Below are 20,412 nucleotides of genomic sequence, written 5' to 3'. Positions count from 1 at the left end.
GAAATTCTCAAAGATGGTAATACGTTTTAGCTGGTTCCACTGAGGGAACATGAGCTCCTAATGTACATCACAGAATTCAATTGTGAATCACAAGGATATCAATTTGGAAAGCTGCAGTTTGTCAGAAAATTGGGAAGAGTTTTCACTGCACATTATACAGACACAATATCTGAGGAAGGTATATACATAGTGGAAATATTGCTGGATCAATAATCCAGAGATGCAGGGTAATGTTCTGAGACTTGGGTTCAATAAAAGTGTGGAATTAAAGGTCTATTGATGACCATGAAACCATTGTTGACTATTCCTTCAGGGAAGAAAATCTGCCGACCTTACCTGGTCTGGCCTATATGTGACTCCAGAGCCACAGTAATGTGGTTGACTCTTAAATACGCTCAGGATTGGGTGAGAAATGCTGGCTCAGCCAGCAATGCCCACATTGCATGAATGAATAACAAAAAAATACTTTATCATTCAAATAAACATATTTCCATTTTCTTCAGGTGAGTGGACTACCAAACCCTGAACTTTTCTGGCTACTGAATGGAAAACCTATTTTACCAGATGTTACCCACAAGATGCTCGTGCGTGAAAATGGAATTCATTCCCTCCTGATTGATCACCTTACAGCCGAGGACATGGGAACTTACACATGCATTGCGACAAACAAAGCAGGACAAAGTTCCTTTAGTTTGGAGCTGTCTGTTGTAGGTAAAGTATAGTTCATACCAAAAGGAAAGTTTATCTGTAATTCACGCAAAGATGCTCCTGCAAGTAATCACTTAGAGACAATCAGATGGAGACTGAACTTCCCCAGGAAGGCTCCCATTGAAGGGACTGGAGATGACCTTTTGAGCAGTAGAAACCCTGCAGATGTATGATAGAATTCCCACTGTGCAGAAGGACACCATTTGACCCATCCAGTCTACACCAACTCTCCAACAGAGCATCCATCTAGGCGCCCCTGTCCTCCCCCCCAACCTTTTCTCCCTACCCCAATGTACTTATCCCACTATTCCCCCTAATCTACATATCTGGACACCAAGGGGCAATCTACCATGGCCAATCTACTTAACATGCACAGCTCTTGGAGCATGGGAGGAAACCAGAGCACCCGGAGGAAGCCCATACAGACATGGGATAATGTGCACACTCCACACAGACAGTCAACTGAGGTTGGAATCAAACCCAGGACCCTGGCACTGTAGGTTGCATCATTTCAGCAGCAGGTAACAGCAAGAGTACTGGTAGATTGTGGGAGAAAAATATCAGTTTCATGCTTACAACTTACAACTTGGTGCTACCTTGTAGACAAAGCACCATCACCCCCACTAATGTTAGTCGATAGCTCTCACTTGCTCATACAGTAATAATTTCAATGGAGTTTAACTCGGTTACTTTCTGTTGGACAGAGAGCTTTATGCCAAAAAATGTGCCCCTCTGTATTTAAAAGGTTAATTTACTCATAATACCATACACCCATCCTTTCAGAATTCTAGTAATATTGAAGATTAGATGTGGTTTTCCATTGAATGTGAACCTTTGATTTCGCCCAGCCCTGCTCTGCTCTTCATCAATTGAAGATTTCATCAAGCGTGGGGTATCCTAGCAAATTTGAAGGCATTTTTTTTTCAGTGATGCAATTTGAGCTGCAGTATCGCTGCTGCCAGCAGGAAAAATGATGTGTTCCCCTTTGTCACTGGGAGCACTACTGAGGTGGGATTCATCCAAGTTCTGTTGCTTTCATTCATGGTTCTCATGTGTAGGATCTGACATGTTTGTTAAGTGTGGCATTGTCATAACTCTAAGGTCAATCTCAAATCCAAGGGAGCCACAACAAAAGTCAGACATGTGAAACTTTTACAACACCAGTGATCAAAAGGACAAGATTCTGCATCCTCATCTCATACATCAATGGCAGAATTATTTTGATGCCTTATTTGATATGAATCATTCTTCTAAGGCTCACGTTGGATGGAGTGAAAAGTTTAGTTTATTTGTTAGTGTCCCAAGTAGGCTTACATTGACACTGCAATGAAGTTACTGTGAAAACCCCCCAGTCGCCACACTCTGCCGCCTGTTCGGGTACACTGAGGGAGAAATAGCATGGCCAATGCACCTAACCAGCACGTCCTTCAGACTATGGGAGGAAACCAGAGCATCCGGAGGAAGCCCACGCAGAGACAGGGAGAACGTGTAGAGTCCGCACAGACAGTGACCCAAGCTGGGAATCGAACCTGGGTCCCTGGTGCTGTGAGGCAGCAGTGCTAGAAGATTGGCTATGGATCTATAGAATATACTAGCAGAGTAGATGGCCAATCAGTCCATCAGATGTCTGCTGGCTGAAAGGGATTCATTCTTCAGCCTTGGCAATAGCCCCATAGATCATAGTATTTCAGATGATAACCATGCACTGCATGTTTCAGAAGTTTACTGTCTGTACCACATATTTGTAATGCATACAATATAATTAGCAGAATTGAAGCCCAATTTAAATAGCCCCCAGTATTCACTCACCTTCTCAGTGGGGTTGCACCGAGTGGGCTTTTGCACAGGTCCTCACAAGCGAGGACCTGGTGTGTTGGACCCTGAGGGTTGAAGGAATGCCGCCATCCCCTCTGCGATGAGGCACCCTCCCCTTCCAACCCCACAGTAAGCAGATATCAGGTTTATCTGAACTGATCGCCCACTCGGCTCCCTTCCCTCCCCGCAGACTCCCAACATAGTCCCCTTCCTCCTCAGACCTCCACACAGTCCCCATACCTCTCAATACCCCTCACATAGCACCCCCTTCCCCCTCAGACCTCCCTCTCACCTTCCCTTCAGGCCATGCGCTTTTGCAGTGTCAACAGGTTCCAACCCTTGGCACTCCGGCATTGATATCCTGGCCTGGCATCTTGGGTGCCAAGAGAGCTCCAGGAGGTAGCCCCAGTGGCCATTTGCCCCTCTGCTGCTGCCAGGCTGTGGAGGATGGGTCCTCAAAAGCCCTGGGGTTGGGTGAACTTGGGCTGCGTAGAAGGGTTGATCTTGCCACTTTTGATGGTTTGGGTTATAAGGAGAGGCTGGATAAACTGGGACTGTTTTCCCTGGAGTGTAGGAGACTTAGGGGTGACCTTATAGAGATCTATAAAATAATGAGGGGCACAGATCAGCTAGATAGTCAATATCTTTTCCCAAAGGTAGGGGAATTTAAAACTAGAGGCCATATGTCTAAGGTGAAAGGGGAAAGATACAAAAGGATCCAGAGGGGCAATTCTTTCACACGGAGGGTGGTGAGTGTCTGGAACAAGTTGCCAGAAGTAGTAGTAGAGGCGGGTACAATTTTGTTTTTTAAAAAGTATTTAGACAGATAGATGGGTAAGATTGGTATAGGGGGATTTGGGCTAAATGTGGGCAATTTGGTCTAGCTTAGTTGTTTTAAAAAAAAAGGGGGCAGCATGGACAAGTTGGGCTGAAGGATCTGTTTTCATGCTGTAAACCTCTATAACTCTATGACCCTTCATCAGGACGGGGTTTTTTTTGGCTAGACTGCCCCTATTAGCCCTGGCAGATCTGAAGATCACTCCCGACGTGGTGATTTCAGACAGCCCTGTGATCAATATCTGCTTTCCTGCCTGTCAAATTCTGAAGTGGCCAGGTCACTTTAACCTCCAGGCACCGCCCCCCCCCCCCCCCCCCCCCCCCCCGGCAACGCCCCAGTCACCTGGCAGGCTTTTAAATCACTGCAGCACTCCATTCTGCAGCAGAGATTTCCCTTTCTCCCTGTCAGAAACTGTGAAGTCCTCTGACAGAGAGGAAGTGTCGATATCACCTGGTGGCTGGGTGAGACGGGGAGGTTTCCATTTTGCGTGGCAGTGCACTCAGCCCCAGTGTATGCAGACAGTTTTGATTTTAAGTCTTTGCAGTTTCCTAGCAGGTTGAATGCTTTGAAACCCTCTCCATCCCAATGGATGCCTTTGATCCCTGTCAATTTCAACGTGCAGTGTTTTGAAAGAGGCTTCCATTGACAGTTCAATGGATTTCTATCCTCCCCTAGCCACCTGTGTTTATTTTCATTTCCCTTCACAGTTGAATGGATTTCAATTGATCCTAACCACAATGTTGACAGAGTGTAAGCCTGATTGACAGCCTGTGGTTTCACTTTCTCTTTTGTATATCATAATGTTTTGAAAATCTGCACAGGGATCAGTGCAGCCAGAAAATCACGGCCTCTATGTCTAATATAGGTTGAAATGTGTTACATGATATATTTAATATTGCTTTATATAATCAAACATTCTTCGGACTCGGGAATTTTCACAATAACTTCATTGCAGTGTTAACGTAAACCTACTTCTGAATAAACTTTAAATTTATTAGTTGGAGGCATCCCCCACTTCATGAAAACAAATCACAGCACAAAATCCTGGAGTTTAGAATATGTCTCTGTTGATTAGCGTTTTGCACAGCAACACAATATGCATTGCTATGCAAAACTGTCCAAAGATGTGCGGGTTCGGTTGATTGGCTGTGCTAAGAAATTGCCCCTTAGTGTCCAGGGATGTGTAGGTTAGTGGGTATATTATGTAGGGATATGGGGGGTAGGGCCTGGGTGGGATTGTGTTCGGTGCAGACTCGATGGGCCGAAGGGCCTCTTTCTGCACTGTAGGGTTCTATGATTCTATGAATATATCCATTTCCTTCCCAGCTACAGAAAAGCTCATGGGTCAACCACTGAATCAGTCAGATTCTGCAAATGTAAAAGTTTTTGCCATGTGTATACACTGCCTGCTCCCAGTTGCCTTTTAGGGTGTCCCTTGAAACATTCTATGATTATTTTCCATTTCAGGAGAGTTGGTAGCTTGTCACCCCCATCCCCATGCGTTCCTTCTGTTGTGCAGTGCTGATTCCCTTTCCATTAGTGTAACACCACTGAAAACTCACAGCAATACTCCATTAAAGGAAGAATCACTGCAATAGAAATGAGTATCTGTACAGTAAAGTCAGCAAATATAAAACTTACAGAAATGTCAAAGCTAATGTTCTAAAATGTTTGCTTTCTTTTTCTCTTTCCATTTGCTTGTTTTGCAGCAAAGGAAATTACAAAGGCACCTTTCTTTATTGAGAAGCTGCGAAACACAGGAGTGCCAGAGGGCCACCCAGTCAGACTAGAGTGCAGAGTGGTAGGCATGCCTCCTCCCATGATCTTCTGGAAGAAAGACAATGAGACAATCTCTCCCAACTGGGATAGGATAAGGTGTGTCCAGACTTCAGTGCATAGTGTAACTATAGCTGCTAATGCGACAGTTACCTGGTTAAAAAAAAATGACTTCCTGCTCCCATAGGGAATCATATCTGACGGGACTGTATTTTGGAAATTTGGGCTTATGTAGCACATGATTTCATGACTACTTTGGTTGCACTTGAATTTCTGATAAGCTCCGAGTGGGCAATGCTTTGCCGTTAGATGTCTGAATTCAGAACTTTATCGCTATTGCGCCTGGCTAAGGAGCCAATCTGAAACTGGATAGCTGCAGTTCAGGATAAAAGCGAACAGAACCTTACTTAAAATGCTTGGCTCAGATAAGCCTGCAAGCTCAGACAGCGCAATCTTCAAATAGAAAGTAAAATGGCTAGAGAATGCAACTGGGGCATATCCTTACCATTAAACATCTAAATGTAGGTAAGATGGTTTTTAATAGTGTCCAGGGAGATTCAAAGGAGCCCCCTGGCAGTTTAGATCTCATGGTTGTGTGCTCAATACATTCTAAATACAATCTGAAGGAGTGGGAACTTTTCCCCTCCAGGGCTTTCTTTGCGATTTGATTTGATTTATTATTATCACATGTATTAGTATGCAGCGAAAAGTACTGTTTCTGGCACTGTATACAGTCAAAGCATACCGCACATAGGGAAGGAAAGGAGAGAGTGCAGAATGTAGTGTTACAATCGTAGCTAGGGTGTAGAGAAAGATCAATTTAATGCGAGGTCCATTCAAAATCTGATAGCAGCAGGGAAGAGGCTGTTCTGGAGTCGGTTGGTATGTGACCTCAGATTTTTGTATCTTTTTCTCAATAGAAGAAGATAGAAGACAGAATGTCCAGGGTGCGTGGGGTCCTTAATTATGCTTTTCTGAGGCAGTGAGAAGTGTATACAGAGTCAATAGATGGGAGGCTGGTTTGCGTGATGGATTGGGTTATATTCACGATCTTTTGTAGTTCCTTGCAGTCTTGGGCAGAGCAGGAGCCCATACCAAACTGTGATACAACCAGAAAGAATGCTTTCTATGGTGCATCTGTAAAAGTTGGTGAGAGTCTTGGTTGACATGCCAAATTTCCTGAATCTTCTGAGAAAGTAGAGACATTGGTGGGCTTCCTTAATCATAGTGTCAGCATGGGGGGAACCAGGACAGGTTGGTGGTGATCTGCACACATAAAAACGTGAAGCTCTTAACTGTTCGTACTCATTGATATAGACAGGGGCACGTTCTCATTTACGCTTCCTGAAGTCGATGACAATCTCCTTTGTTTTGTTGCCATTGAGGGAGAGATTATTGTCACCGTTCCAGTTTACCAGACTCTCTATCCCATTCCTGTACTCTGTCTCATCATTGTTTGAGATCCGACCCACTACAGTGGTGTCATCAGCAAACTTGAAAATTGAGTCGGAGGGGAATTTGGCTGCACAGTATATAAGGAGTATAGTAAGGGGCTGGGAACACAGCCTTGTGGAGCATTGGAATTGGGGATGATCATGGAGGAGCCAAGTGAACTCCAATAGTAATTTTATGGCATAAATCCATTTGAAGACTGTAAAAATCATTTGGATTTTCACACTGTACTAAAATTATAGTCCGGATGTTCTTGTATCACCTAAATTATATCTGAAAATGTCTTTCTAACTGGAATATGTTTCCTGTTTTTGGATATCACTTCATTTCAATCGTTGTATTAGTTAGTTGCACTGCCTTGTTTCAGCGGAAAACATTCTAATTCAGTCTTGGTAAAACTAGTTGCAAAGTCCCTTAATTGACTTTTCGTTTGGTGATTATTTTTCTAAAATACAATAAATTTTAAGTTACAATATAAAAGAAAAGAAACTTAAATTACCTACTTAAGTGATGACTTGTGTTGTTTATTCAGTAGTAGATTCTCCAGTATAATAATATGGATAACCAATTAGACTTCCAGTCTGTGTGTGTGTGTATTTTAATGGAATTTATGGCATTATCTTACCTAGCATGCACCAAGATACCACAGGATATGTCTGTCTCCTGATTCAGCCAACAAAGAAGGAAGATGCTGGTTGGTACACCGTGTCTGCCAAGAATGAAGCCGGAATAGTGTCTTGTACAGCTAGACTCGATTTATATGGTTAGTGTGTATTTGAATGTTCCCTGCTTAATAATTGTTGGAGTAGGTTTTATTTGGCATTGCCAGTGGTACAGGCAGGGCCATAATGCCCCAAAATGACAGGCATACTTTACCAACCTGCACCTTATCCATCAATACAAACCTCAGGGGGACTTACCTCAGGACCACCAGAATCAGGCAGTGGAAAGTTTTAATATACATGGGAATGTAGGCACAGGAGGAAGCTATTCAGCCTCTTCAGTCTGTTTCACCATTCAATTAGATCAAAGCTTATCTGTACCTTAACTCCACCATCACCCCTGTCCTCCTTCAGCTTAGTAATCTTAAATATCCTTACACAATAAAAAACAATCTCAGGTTTAAAAATTTCAATTGACCCTCCCAGATCTCTGCTGTTGTTTTTAAGGGCGAGGGTTTCAGGTTTCCACAAACTTCATGCTAATACGTGTTTTCTTGCTGAATATCCAAGCTCTGATTTGAAGGTTATGCCCCTTAGTCTGGATCCCCCATCGGAAGAAATAGTTCTTCCTTATACCTGCCATCCGATCTTTGAATCGCTTAATGCACCTGAATTACATCCACTCCTTCATCTTCCATTGATAAAATGGGCACAGTAAGAAGGTTAAAGTCCAACATGTTTATTTGGAATCACCAGCTTTCGGAGCCCTGCTCCTTTATCACTCACCTAATGAAGGAGCAGTGCTCCGAAAACTCGTGATTTCAAATAAACCTGTTGGACTTTAACCTGGTGTTGTGAGACATCTTACTGTGCCCACCCCAGTCCAACACCGGCATCTCCACATCATGACAAAATGAGATCCTACGATGAACATGCCACTGTTAAGAGGGTGAGTGATTGGCTTGTTTACAGAATGCTGCCAATGCCTTTACATTCAAAGTGATCCAAGACAAATGATAAGATTTATTAGTGTCACAAGTAGCTTTACATGAGGTTACTGTGAAAATCGTCACGCTCTGGCACCTGTTCAGGTACACTGAGGGAGAATTTACCATGGCCAATGCACCTAACCAGCGCACCTTTCAGACTGTGGGGTGAAACTGGATCACTGGGAGGAAACCCACATAGAAATGGGGAGAATGTGCAGACTCCGCACTGATAGTGACCCAAGCCGGGAATCAAATCCAGGTCCCTTGCGCTGTGAGGCAGTAGTACTAACCACTGTGTTGCCCTGAATAAATAAATAAGCCATTCAGCCCATCAAATCTGCTCTGCAGTGAGATCATGACTGATCTGATATAATCATAGAAACTCTACAGAGAGAGGCCCTTCGGCCCATCGAGTCTGCACCAACCACAATCCCACCCAGGCCCTACCACATATCCCTACATATTTTACCCGCTAATCCCGCTAACCTACACTATACTAAGGGACAATTTTAGCGGGTACAAGTTTGTCTGTTAAAAAACGTTTAGACAGTTACATGAGTAAGATGGGTACAGAAGGATGTGGGCCAAACGCGGGCACTTGGTACTAGCTTAGGGGTTTAAAAAAGGGGGTGGCATGGATAAGTTGGGCCAAAGACCCTGTTTCCATGCTGTAAGCCTCTCTATCTTCTTCCTTTTGTTTTTAAGCAGACTCCCATTTCGCAAAACTGGTCCCAGAGCTGCAGAAAGATTGCTGGATCGATCTGTGGCTGGAAACTCAGCACTGAATGATCTTGGACCACTTTTTATCCACACTTGCTAAATGATGTGCTCATTTTAGTGAGGGAATAATGGGAGGAGGGAGGGAATCCACTGGACTTGCTTTTGCGATGCCTTAAAGCAGTATTTCCCAAACGCTTTCCCCACTGTGCCCATATTTTAATGCTTGATAATTGGTGCAATCTCAGTGCAGCCAATTGGAGTGCTGAACTTAATAGCCAGTTAAGGGTACTGAAGGAACATCCAATCAGGAAAGCTGTCCCATTGACGAACCATTGGGAAAACATGTCACGTCCCACCTGAAGTCTCCACTCGACAGTTTCCATTGCTGCTCATCACCCCAGACAGTTAACTCTTTGCAAACCATGGTTTGGGAAATCCTGCCTTCCACATTCTTGCTGCTGTTTTCCTTGAAGTCAGCAGTGATCACATCACTTCGCTGTTGATGCACATTGCAGACCATTGAAAGGGAGTCACATTTTCAATACAAGTATAAATGGAGAAAAATATTAAATTGGGCTGGTGACTCACTATCCAGATCTATAAACAGACTGGTATATCTTTACAGCTAAAACAAATGTTCATCTACTCACATTGAGTTGTGATCATTTATCTATTTAAATCATGTCAACATTTTCATTCTTGAGCGTTCCCATGAGGTTCACTATTAATATCTACACAAATAAAACTCGTATTTACCCTACCTTAGATACTAACAATGCAAAATGTGGAAACATTTTTTAAAGATACAGATTCTAATTTCTCCTGATCACGGATTTACAATAGGCCACAGGAAATCTTTGTCTTCAGCAGTATCAGGTTTTGTGTCCTTGGAGTGAAAAGGCACACTGAAGAAAGCTCCCAGTTCAGAGTAATACATTGTGAACTAGATAATGTGCCATTATCATTATAAACTCATTGTGATTAATCATCGGAGACCTGCCACAATATTAAAACATCTTGCATTTAATGCAGGTTTATTAAAGATAATTGCCCCTGGAAAACTTGACTCCATCAAAATGTTTCCCTTCAGTGTTTCTCACATACCCTCCAGCAGCTGGATACATTCCTTCCGAATCTTACTAACCCTACAGCTCACAGAATAATGTCCAAATTACTGGACCCATTCTATCATTGCCCACCAGGATGCTTCTCCTGAGAGCCACATCTCTGGTGAAATTGAGGCGTGATTTTCCTTATCTAGTAAATACAATTGCATTAAATCACACTGTTTCTGGAGCTGGGATGAGACCAATATTGCATTATTTGACTGTAGTAATTTTTTAGGAGCTAGCTGGAGAGTGATATAATTGAAGTCCTTTTGCTGATACACTTAGAACCCTACAGTGCAGAAAGAGGCCCTTCAGCCCATTGAGTCTGCACCGACCACAATCTCACCCAGACCCCACCCCCAAATCCCTACACATTTTACCTGCTAATCCCTTTAACCTACAGATCCCTGGACACTAAGGGGCAATTTTAGCATAGCCAATCAACCTAACCCGCACATCTTTGGACTGTGGGAGGAAACCGGAGCACCCGGAGGAAACCCACGCAGACACAAGGAGAATGTGCAAACTCCACACAGACAGTGACCTGAGCCAGGAATCGAACCCAGGTCCCTGGAGCTGTGAAGCAGCAGTGCTAACCACTCTGCTACCGTGCCGCATTATTGAATGGTACAAGTTACTGCACAAATAAATTCTGTTCATTTCTGCATTAAGCATGGCTAATGAAAACACAGCTCTGATGTTGTAAACAAGCACCATTTAGAATGCCATCTTATCGTAAAGTTGTCCATTGCAACATGGAGCCTCTGATCGGCCTGCTTTGTTGTTACAGCACAGTGGCACCAGCACATCACACAGCCAATAAAAAAAGTGCGGCCTTCGAGCAGTCGATATGCAGCTCTGACTGGACAAGGACTAGACTTTAAAGCTGCCTTCCCCTCAGTAGACAACTCGCAATTCCCAGCCAAACACCAAGTGATGGAGAGCGATGAACTGTGAAGTTATTTCATTACGTTTGCTTTTGCAGGACTTAGAACTGTGAAGATAAGAGAGGCCAAGTGATTCAAGGTTTACATGAAGTTGTTTGTTTCTATGACCTTGGTGCTTTTTGAATGTTGCAAGTGACACAGTTGAAATGGTGATTTGAAACGGAGTGCAGATACTAGATAGAAGCAATATGATGATTTCTGTATCGCCTCCTTCATACGATTGGAAAATTCAAATTAATGAATGTAGATGTCAGCAATGCCCAGTTAGAATAAAATGACAGCCGTCTAATAATCATGGCAAATCACCAGAGAATATCTTGTTTATTTGAATGTCTGTTATTTCTGTGTTTGAGGAGGTTTTCGAAAGTATCGGGAAAAGGAAGGTGGTCATTAGCACAATATGAAGCATTTGATTCTTGTCTGCAAAAGGATGTTTTTCACTCAAATATAGCTTGCAGCAGCTCAGATACACTCTGCAAAATCTTAGCATATTGAATAACCTGTATTTATTATAATCCTAACTGGTCTCATGCAGTTTGTACCAGTTAAATCCATTGACTGCGGTGGACATTTGTTACTCAAGCGTTTCTGTGCTTATTTATAACAATACAAGTGAATCTTTTGATTGTTTATTAAAGTGGTTAACGTTCTTACCCTCAGAACTGCTTTGTCAGCAGTTTACACTGTTAAGCATGAAGCAGCTAATTGCAATCAGATAACTAAATGAGAGGCTCCCTAAATCGACTTCATGCTTACAGTGGCCAGCATGTTACAGCTTTGAAACTGAGAAAACTGTCAGTGTTTACTGCCGTTCTCCTGTGAAACTGAAACAGTTTCATTAAGTCCTACAGTGCAGAAGGAGACCATTCAGCCCATCAAGTCTGCATCGACAACAATCCCACCCAGGCCCTCTCCCCATAACCCCATGCTTTTACCCTAGCTAGTCCCCCTGATACTAAGGGGCAATTTTGTACAGTCAATCCACCTACTTCTAAAGGGCTCAAATGTTCAGTTAAATGTGAATTCCCTGTGATCCACAGGTTGTACTATTAAAATCCTTGGAAAAGAAACTCGATAGACTTCCACTTTCTACACAATTGATCTTGGAGTTGGATTTTAACAGTACACTAACCGAAGGGTATTCGCAATTACTGCAGGTCAACAACCTTCCTATATCCCCCAGTCAAATCCAGGATCAGGGTAATATCATTTCTCTGTTTTATAGTTTTTCAAAAACATAAATCTCGAATAAAGTTTATGATGTATCAGCTTCTACATTAATCCCACGTGTATGTCACAATCTTTATTTGGATTTCTGTAAAGTTACAAAAAAAAGTGAATGATGAAACATGCTCATTACTTCCTGGTTTTCTCCCTGTGAGAATTCTTCAGTGTGATTGGCTGTTGAGCTTGCTTGATGGCTTTAACATTGCTTTATTGTCAGAGATCCCCTTCAGTTGATGCCAGAATGATATTAATTTCAGGAGCCTGGTGAAATACACAGCCCAGCATTTGCCAGATCTTTTATGCACAGCTTTCATTGAGGTCAGTAGCAAGTTTTTATTTCATTCTTTTGTGGAATGTGGGCGTGGTTGGCCATCCCTGATTGCCCTGCTGGGCCATTTCAGGAGTTAGATAAAAGTCAACTCCATTGAGATGGGTCTGGAGTCACATGTAGGCCAGTCCGGGTAGGGACAGCAGATTTCCTTCCCTAAAGGACATCAGTGAACCAAATGGGTTTTTCCAACAATAATAGTTCTCCTGGCCACTATTACTGAGACTAACTTTATGATTCCAGATTTATTAATTGAATTTTGTGATTTGAACCCATGCTGCAGAGCATTAACCTGGGCTTCTGGAGTACTAGTCTACTGAGATTATCATAATGCCACCATCTCCCTGCCTGCAAAACCTGAGCCAGTAATTCCATCTGGCTGGTAATAAGTTGACCCCATGGCTACTGTGTATAATGGCTGGAACTTTACCCTTTCTCTTTCAAAGTCAATGCTTGCACCAATGTTCTGGACACAGAGTGGAGCTTTTAATAAATCAGTCAATAAATACTCACCTGTACATGTTTTTTTTTTACCTATCATGCTAGCTAACAAGTTATTTGTTAAAATGCATATCTAACTATATATCCATTGAAAAATATAGGAGCTGCTCCACAACATTTAGCTATTTATTTTCATTTTACAGATACTTTTAACAGCTAATTCATGTGAGATAGCCTTTTAGATTTTTGGAAAGCTGTTTCAGGTTGTTTAGCAGTTTACAATACCTTTCCTTAATCAGTGTATACAGGCTGCAATATTACATGAAATGCCAGGTAGTTTAAGCCAAGTGTTTTAATATAAACTTGCACTTGTAAAGAAATAATGGATTGTTTATCTTGTGAATAAAGTTTTATTTATTCCAATAAATGTTCAATTTGTGAACTTGCTTGGGGGATATCTGCCAATGAGGTAATAATGAAGCAGAGTTGCCAGAAAGTACTTGAGCCTATTCAGTATCACAGAACAGTTCAGATGGAGGCCATTCAGCCCATCGTGCCTGCACCGGCTCTCCAAACAAACAACATGATTTAGTGCCATTCCCCTGCCTTTTCCCCAATACCCCTGCACATTGTTTCTATTCAAATAATCATCTAATGCCCTCTTGAATGCCCCAATTGAACCTGCCTCCACCACACTTCCAGGCAGAGCATTCCAGACCCCCAACTTCTGTTTTATGAAAAACGTTTTTTCACATTTTCTTCTTTTTAAATCTGTGCCTTCTCATTATTGATCCTTTTCCGAGCAGGAGAAGTTTCTCCCTTTCTACTCTCTCCCTCATGATTTTGAACATTTCTCTCAAATCTCCTCTTAGCTCCTCGATCACGAGGGGGTCACGTGCTCAAGGCGAGGTTTAACTCCGTTATCAGAGGGACGTATTTTACGCAGAGGGTGGTGGGGGCCTGGAATGCGCTGCCAAGCAGGGTGGTGGAGTCAGACCCGCTGGGATGGTTTAAGACTTATCTGGATAGTCACATGAACAGACTGGGAATGGAGGGACACAAACGAATGGTCTAGTTGGACCAATGAGCGGCGCAGGCTTGGAGGGCCGAAGGGCCTGTTTCCTGTGCTGTATTGTTCTTTGTCCTCCTCGCCAAGAAAAACAGTCCCAACCTCTCCAATCTACCCCCATAAGTGAAGACACTCATTCCTGGAACCATTATGAAGGGGATAGATAGAGTAAATGGTGGTAAGCTTTTTCCGCTATTAGAAATGGATAGAACGAGGGGTCACGGGCTTAGGGTGAGGGGGGCTAGGTATAAGACAAATATTAGAGGGCAGTTTTTCACGCAAAGGGTAGTGGGGGTGTGGAATGCACTGCCGAGTAAGGTGGTGGAAGCAGGCACGCTAGGGTTGTTTAAGAGTCACTTAGACAGCCACATGAGCGGGCTACATATAGGGGGATATAGTAGGCCTTACTAAACATTGTAGGCTTGGGAATACGTTTTGCCTCAGGGATGTTAGTCTTTGCCTGTTTAATAATGAATTTTTTTGTCTCCACAGGCATTTAAGTCCAGCAAGGGGCATGCATGCGGCAGGTTGTAGTGGGCTGCTCTTGGACGTTGCTTCGGGAGTTGCCTATTGCTTCATGTCGTTAGTGTGCTTAAACTGGACCATCTCGAGGGCAACATGACAGCTCAGAGACTATCTCTGTTGCTGTGCGGACACATGGATTTGGGCCTGTGTCTGTGGGAGTTTGCACGTTCTCCCCGCGGTTGCGTGGGTTTCCTCCGGGTGCTCCGGTTTCCTCCCACATCCCCCAAAGATGTGCTTTTAGGCTGATTGATTGGGTACTAAATTGTCCCTAAATTGGACCTCCCTGATCCTCGCACGTTAGGTGTAGACTAAAATCATGAATAGGTCACTGAGACAGTGGGACGGCGGCGCGGGCTCGTTGGGCCGAAGGGCCTGTTTCCCGTGCTGTGTTGTTCTTTGTTCTTTGTTCTCATAAACCACTGCTGCTGATAGGCACTTCCTGCTCACTACTTACTGGGCAACTTGGCCCAAACTTCATGTTTGTGAAGTCAGATGGGTGATGTATGATAACGCATTTTAACTCCCTCATTGTAGTGCTCAAACAATCATAGAATCCCACAGTGCAGGAGGTGGCCATTCAGCCCATCGAACCTGCACTGACAACAATCCCACCCTGGCCCTTTTCCCTGTAACACCACACACTTAGCCTGCTAATTCCCCCGATACTAAGCGGCATTTTATCATAGCCAATCAACCTAACCTGCACATCTTTGGACTGTGGGAGGAAACAGGAGCACCCGGAGGAAACCCACGCAGACACAGGGAGAACCTTCCTTTGTGTTACTTGCAGGTCAAAGTGAGCAGGTCATCTGGATGAGTATTTCTTAATATCCAAAAAAGATTGCAGTTGATCCCTTTACAATTTTGATGCAAAACTCTTCAAAGTCATTTCAAACATTTTTAAAAACAATTACAGTTAAGGTTTACTTAGATAGGCACATGAGGGGACTAGAGATGGAGGGATACAGAAGATTGTTCTAAACAAAGATCAAGAGCCTTAGGACGTTCCTGGGAATCAATTGATTCCTACGGACTGTCCAACATATTTTATGGCTTGCTTGTCTTACGTTTGAGCTTCTGGGGATTCCGCGAATGTCTGTTTAAGTTGTGCATGTTTATTGATGTCTTTTTTTTTAGTCCACAGGTGATTCGGTCCGCCTTGTTGTCCAACAAGGGGCACACACGCGGTGGGTCGTACAAGGGCTGCTCTTGGATGTTACTTCGAGAGTTGCCTAGTGATTCACGTCGTTAGTGTACGCTTAAACTGGACCAACTGACGGGCAACACGACAGCTCAGTGACTATCACTGTTTGCTGTGCAGATACATGGATTTGGGCCGGTGTCTGTGGGAGTTTGCACATTCTCCCCGTGCTTGCGTGGGTTTTCTCCGGGTGCTCCGGTTTCCTCCCACACCCCAAAAGATGTGCTCTTAGGCTGATTGGTGTAACAAATTGTCCCTAAATTAGTCGTCCCCCAATCTGGTTATGGTTCCTTTTTTGTGGAGTCCAATAGGTGGAGACAAAGGTCAAAGGTAGAAGAGGGCACTCACAATGTTAAAATGGTGGTGTGGGCTTGTTGGGCCGAAGGGCCTGTTTCCTGTGCTGTGTTGTTCTTTGTTCTTTATTCTTTGTTCAATTCCGCCAAGAAATGACAAATTTTTGACACTGTTACTGCTTCTGGGTCATAGGTCACCATAACTCTTTGCATGATTGTCCACCTTGGGAACATGACGGTGGTGCAAGGTCGTGTTCACATCTATTTTCCGCACGTCCACTTTCACCTCACTACATGCTGAACAGGAGGAAGAGCACCTAGTATTCTATATTCTATCCCAAGGTCATGAATCCTCCTTTCTAAGGTCAATCACCAAACTCCATGGCTTCTGTATTAACCCTCAACAGGGAGCAAAGGGTCAGTATGGTGTTAAAATAATCTGTCCTGAAGCAATTTTCACTGAAGCTAGCAGATTCTGTTTTGTGTCACCAAGTATCATAAAATGAATTTTATTTGCAGCCTGGGTTTGTGACAGATTGCCAAGAAACCAACAATGGATGTGGCAGAATATTCAGGATGGCAGCATGGTGGCACACTGTTGCCCCGTCACCAGGGACCCATGTTCAATTCTGGCCTCAGGTCACTGTCTGTGTGGAGTTTGCACATTCTCCCCATGTCTATGTGGGTTTCCTTTGGATGCTCCAGTTTCCTCCCACTGTCCAAAGATGTTAAGTGGATTGGCCGTGCTAAATTTGAGCTGTAGTGTCTAAAGATTTTAGCTTATGGTAAATGCGCAGGGTTCGAGGGAGAGGGCAGGATGCTCTTTCAGAGAGTTGGTGCAGAGTTGATGGGCCGGATGGCCTCCGTCTACACTGCAAGCATTCTCTGGTTCTCATTTTTATTGAGATTTGTAATTTTCCAATGAGAGCTGCTGTGATCTTGTGGACCTGACAGCAATCCTTGGCTTCAGCTCGTGATGTTGTCAAGGGATAAGTTCATTATGGGAGTTGCCATTGTCACAGTGTGAGGAGAACCATAAACCTCTCTGCTGCTAAGATTGAGACCAATCACTGAGCTGTGTCTGCTACTGGCCTCCAGTCCTAGACCACCAAACCAAACTGTCCCCTGCCCTCGCCTCCAACAAGCACCTTCCTCCGGCTTCTCTCACATCTCCCCTCGTTCTCTCATCTCATCCCATTCAGGAGCCCCCACCTGCTCCCTCCAACCTACTTCCACCAAACTGCTGACCACACAACGTTCCTTCCTGGTGGCCGTGTTAGCTGATATTATTATCTGGTCCTTCTGCTGGTGGCCTGTCTCCCTCTCCTTCAATCTACCAGCTTCACTCCACTGCCCAAAGAGCCAAACCTTGATCCCTCTGTTGGTGCAAATGACACTCTGTCTCCAACCTCCCTTTTCTCTCCAGAATCTTAGGCAGTGATGCCACCTCGTGTTTAATCTTCTCCAATCCAGCTTTCCTTTCCTGAAACAGAATCACCCTCATCAAGGTCACAAATGCCGCTCTACCTGGCAGTGATGGTGGCAAAACATCTCTCCTCATTTTCCCTACTCTCTGCAGCCTTGGATGTAACTGAACAGATCCTCCTCCAGCAACCCCCTGTCTTCTCCACTGAGTGGCACTTTCCTCATCTGCTTCCAATATCCTTCCAATCGTAGCCAGGTAATCGGCTGCAGTGGTCTCTGCTCGTCCCTGCACTATCCACTATCCCTCCCATTACTCACCCACAAGCTGCACCAATGACTATCATCAGAAAACACGATATTAGTTTTCTCGTGTACACTGACAGCATCCAGCTCCACCTCATCATCACCTCTCCCAACTCCCCCCTTCTGTCCCGAATTCTGACTCTTCATCTACTGTGTTCAGTTCAGACTCGATGGGCCGAAGGGCCTCTTTCTGCACTGTAGGGTTCTATAATTCTACCATCCAATACTGGATGAGCTGAAGACTCTGAGCTCTGGAATTCCCAACCTGAACCTCTTCACCTTTCTATCCTACTGCTACTTAAAGCTTTTGACCACCTCCCCAGTGGCACACTGCCACATTTTGTTTGGTAACATTTCTATAAAATGCTTTGGGATGTTTTACCAAGTTAAAGGCGCTATATAGTTGCAAGTTGTTTTTTTTTTGAAGAGAATGAGGAACAGGATGTGCAGATACATGGATTTGGGCCTGTGTCTGTGGGAGTTTGCGCATTCTCCCCGTGCTTGCGTGGGTTTCCTCCGGGTGCTCTGGTTTCCTCCCACACCCCAAAGATGTGCTCTTAGGCTGATTGGTGTAACAAATTGTCCCTAAACTATTCTCCCCTGAATCTGGTTTCCAATAGGGGTACCGTACGCGTAGACACAGGTCAAGGGAGGTGTAGGAAAATGCTTTGTTAAGATGGTGGCGCGGGCTCGTTGGGCCGAAGGGCCTGTTTCCCGTGCTGGGTTGTTCTTTGTTCTAGGAGCAGAGACAGGAGTAACATCGGATCTGGAATTCCCTGACCTTGCTCGCGGTTGGGATTCTCCAGTCCCGCTGCAGCGAATGGGGTTTGGCTGAGCGCCAAATTCTCCCTTCTCGCTGGCAAACGGGATCGGAGCGTCCTGGTGTTGTTCATTTATTATTATTAAATCCTGGAAGTCTCTCCCTGACGGGACTGCAAATGTGCACCGGGGGACAGCAGCAGTGCAAGACCCAGCATCGCTTTCTCAAGGGGAGTTAGGGATTAGCAAGAAATGCCACCAAATCAGTGACACTCACACCCCATGGAAATAATTTTTAACATGGTGCTGAATAGTCGGAAGGTTGACTTCAGTTGGCCAAGGTTTTGCCACGGAGAATGCACCAGAGAACAATTGTTTAATCCAAATAAAGGTGCGATGCCTTTTGTCCGCAGAGGACAGGTCTCTGTACGTGAATATTTCTGAAGTCTAACAAGAGGTGAGCCACACGGTGATCTTAAATTTGTTGACAGTGTAATTCTTACCACATTCAGGGTTGTTTAACACATCTCCAATTGCAACACCACGTCACATGGTGGACATTATGTGCTGAGATATAAGTGAAGGGGCCGGCCTCACTCGAAATGCTTTGAGGTGCAGCAGCCCAGTTGGCAAGGGGTGGAATGGTGTAGATCCGGTGGAGATGGAGAGATGGGCTTACCGCCCATATCCAGTAAGCATCCAAACATCTCTTAGAAAGATAAGGGTGACATGCCAAGTCCAAATATAAGTAACGTTCAGTACTGTGACACTGTAGTTCACACTGCTGCCTCACAGCGTCAGGGATCCAGGTTCGATTCCTGGCCTGGGTCACTGTGTGGAGTCTGCACCTTCTTCCCATGTCTGCGTGGGTTTCCTCCAGTTGCTCCGGTTTCCTCCCAGATGTACAGGTTAGGTGGATTGGCCGTGCTAAATTGACCCTAGTGCCCCGGGGAGACTAGTTAGGGTAAATGCGTGGGGCTACAGGGATAGGGCCAGGGTGGGATTGTGGTCGGTACAGACCCGATGGGCCGAATGGCCTCCTTCTGCCCTGTTGGGATTGTTACGAAAGTTAGAAATTAGTTTGACTGCTTGTGCCCATTAACTTTGTGTTCATGGTTATGGGTGGAGGAATTGTCGAGAATGAAATACCTGGATGTACAGGAGCTATCAGAGAGAAAGGGGATTTGATCGTACCCCATCTGCATCAGCACCATCGGAATCAGAGATATTGAAGCTTGTTATTGTTCACAATGAATTAAACGGCTGGGTATCTCCCCCTGCTGGTTATACCTCTCACTCTGGCTCACGGAGTTTCTGGGTGAGATTTTAGCTCCTACTTGTGCAGGAGAAGTAACAATCACAAAACATCTCAATTATCATCTAACTTTACAATTCGGCAGTACAATTCCAGCATCGAAAAGGAGTTTGCTCTTTGTACTTTGGCCCATTTTGTTGTTTCCTTTACCCTCAGTCCCTGCAGTTGTAGCACATCCTAAATATGTGAGATGACAGACATCCCCTGTGTTAACACCCACAGTAACATGAATTATCTGTGTGTCTAATTCAAAGGCTACCTGCATCTGACATTTAATGCACTTGATTCGAATGTTTAACAACTCCCTGAAACAAAGAACAAGGAACAAATACAGCACAGGAACAGACCCTTCAGCCCTCCAAGCCTGCACCGATCATGTGTTCCTAACTAGACCATCCCTCTGTATCCCCCTATTCCCATGAGGATAAGTTCTACAAAGCATTCCTGAAGCACTGGGAGATATTTACCAATGTGCTCCAGAAATATTAGTACCGTTTTTATTATAGGTTT

At 44.2% G+C, this 20,412-nt stretch overlaps 1 protein-coding gene across 1 annotated transcript in view; it reads left to right on the top strand.

Moving 5' to 3' along the window:
* mypn (myopalladin) overlaps positions 1-11,026 on the top strand; it is a 208,245-nt gene extending 197,219 nt beyond the window's left edge. Inside the window, exons 18-21 of the mRNA XM_080205403.1 lie at positions 504-711; positions 5,071-5,236; positions 7,219-7,352; positions 10,860-11,026. Coding sequence (XP_080061529.1) covers positions 504-711; positions 5,071-5,236; positions 7,219-7,352; positions 10,860-11,026 — 675 coding nt within the window. The remainder of the gene's footprint in view (positions 1-503; positions 712-5,070; positions 5,237-7,218; positions 7,353-10,859) is intronic.
* The last annotated feature ends 9,386 nt before the right edge of the window (positions 11,027-20,412 follow it).

The sequence above is a fragment of the Carcharhinus amblyrhynchos genome, chromosome 17 (assembly GCF_965287045.1).
Source record: "Carcharhinus amblyrhynchos chromosome 17, sCarAmb.v2.hapA, whole genome shotgun sequence".
Lineage (NCBI taxonomy): Eukaryota > Metazoa > Chordata > Chondrichthyes > Carcharhiniformes > Carcharhinidae > Carcharhinus > Carcharhinus amblyrhynchos.
The sequence above is the reverse complement of the archived record's forward strand: the minus strand, read 5'-3'. Positions and strand labels throughout refer to the sequence as shown.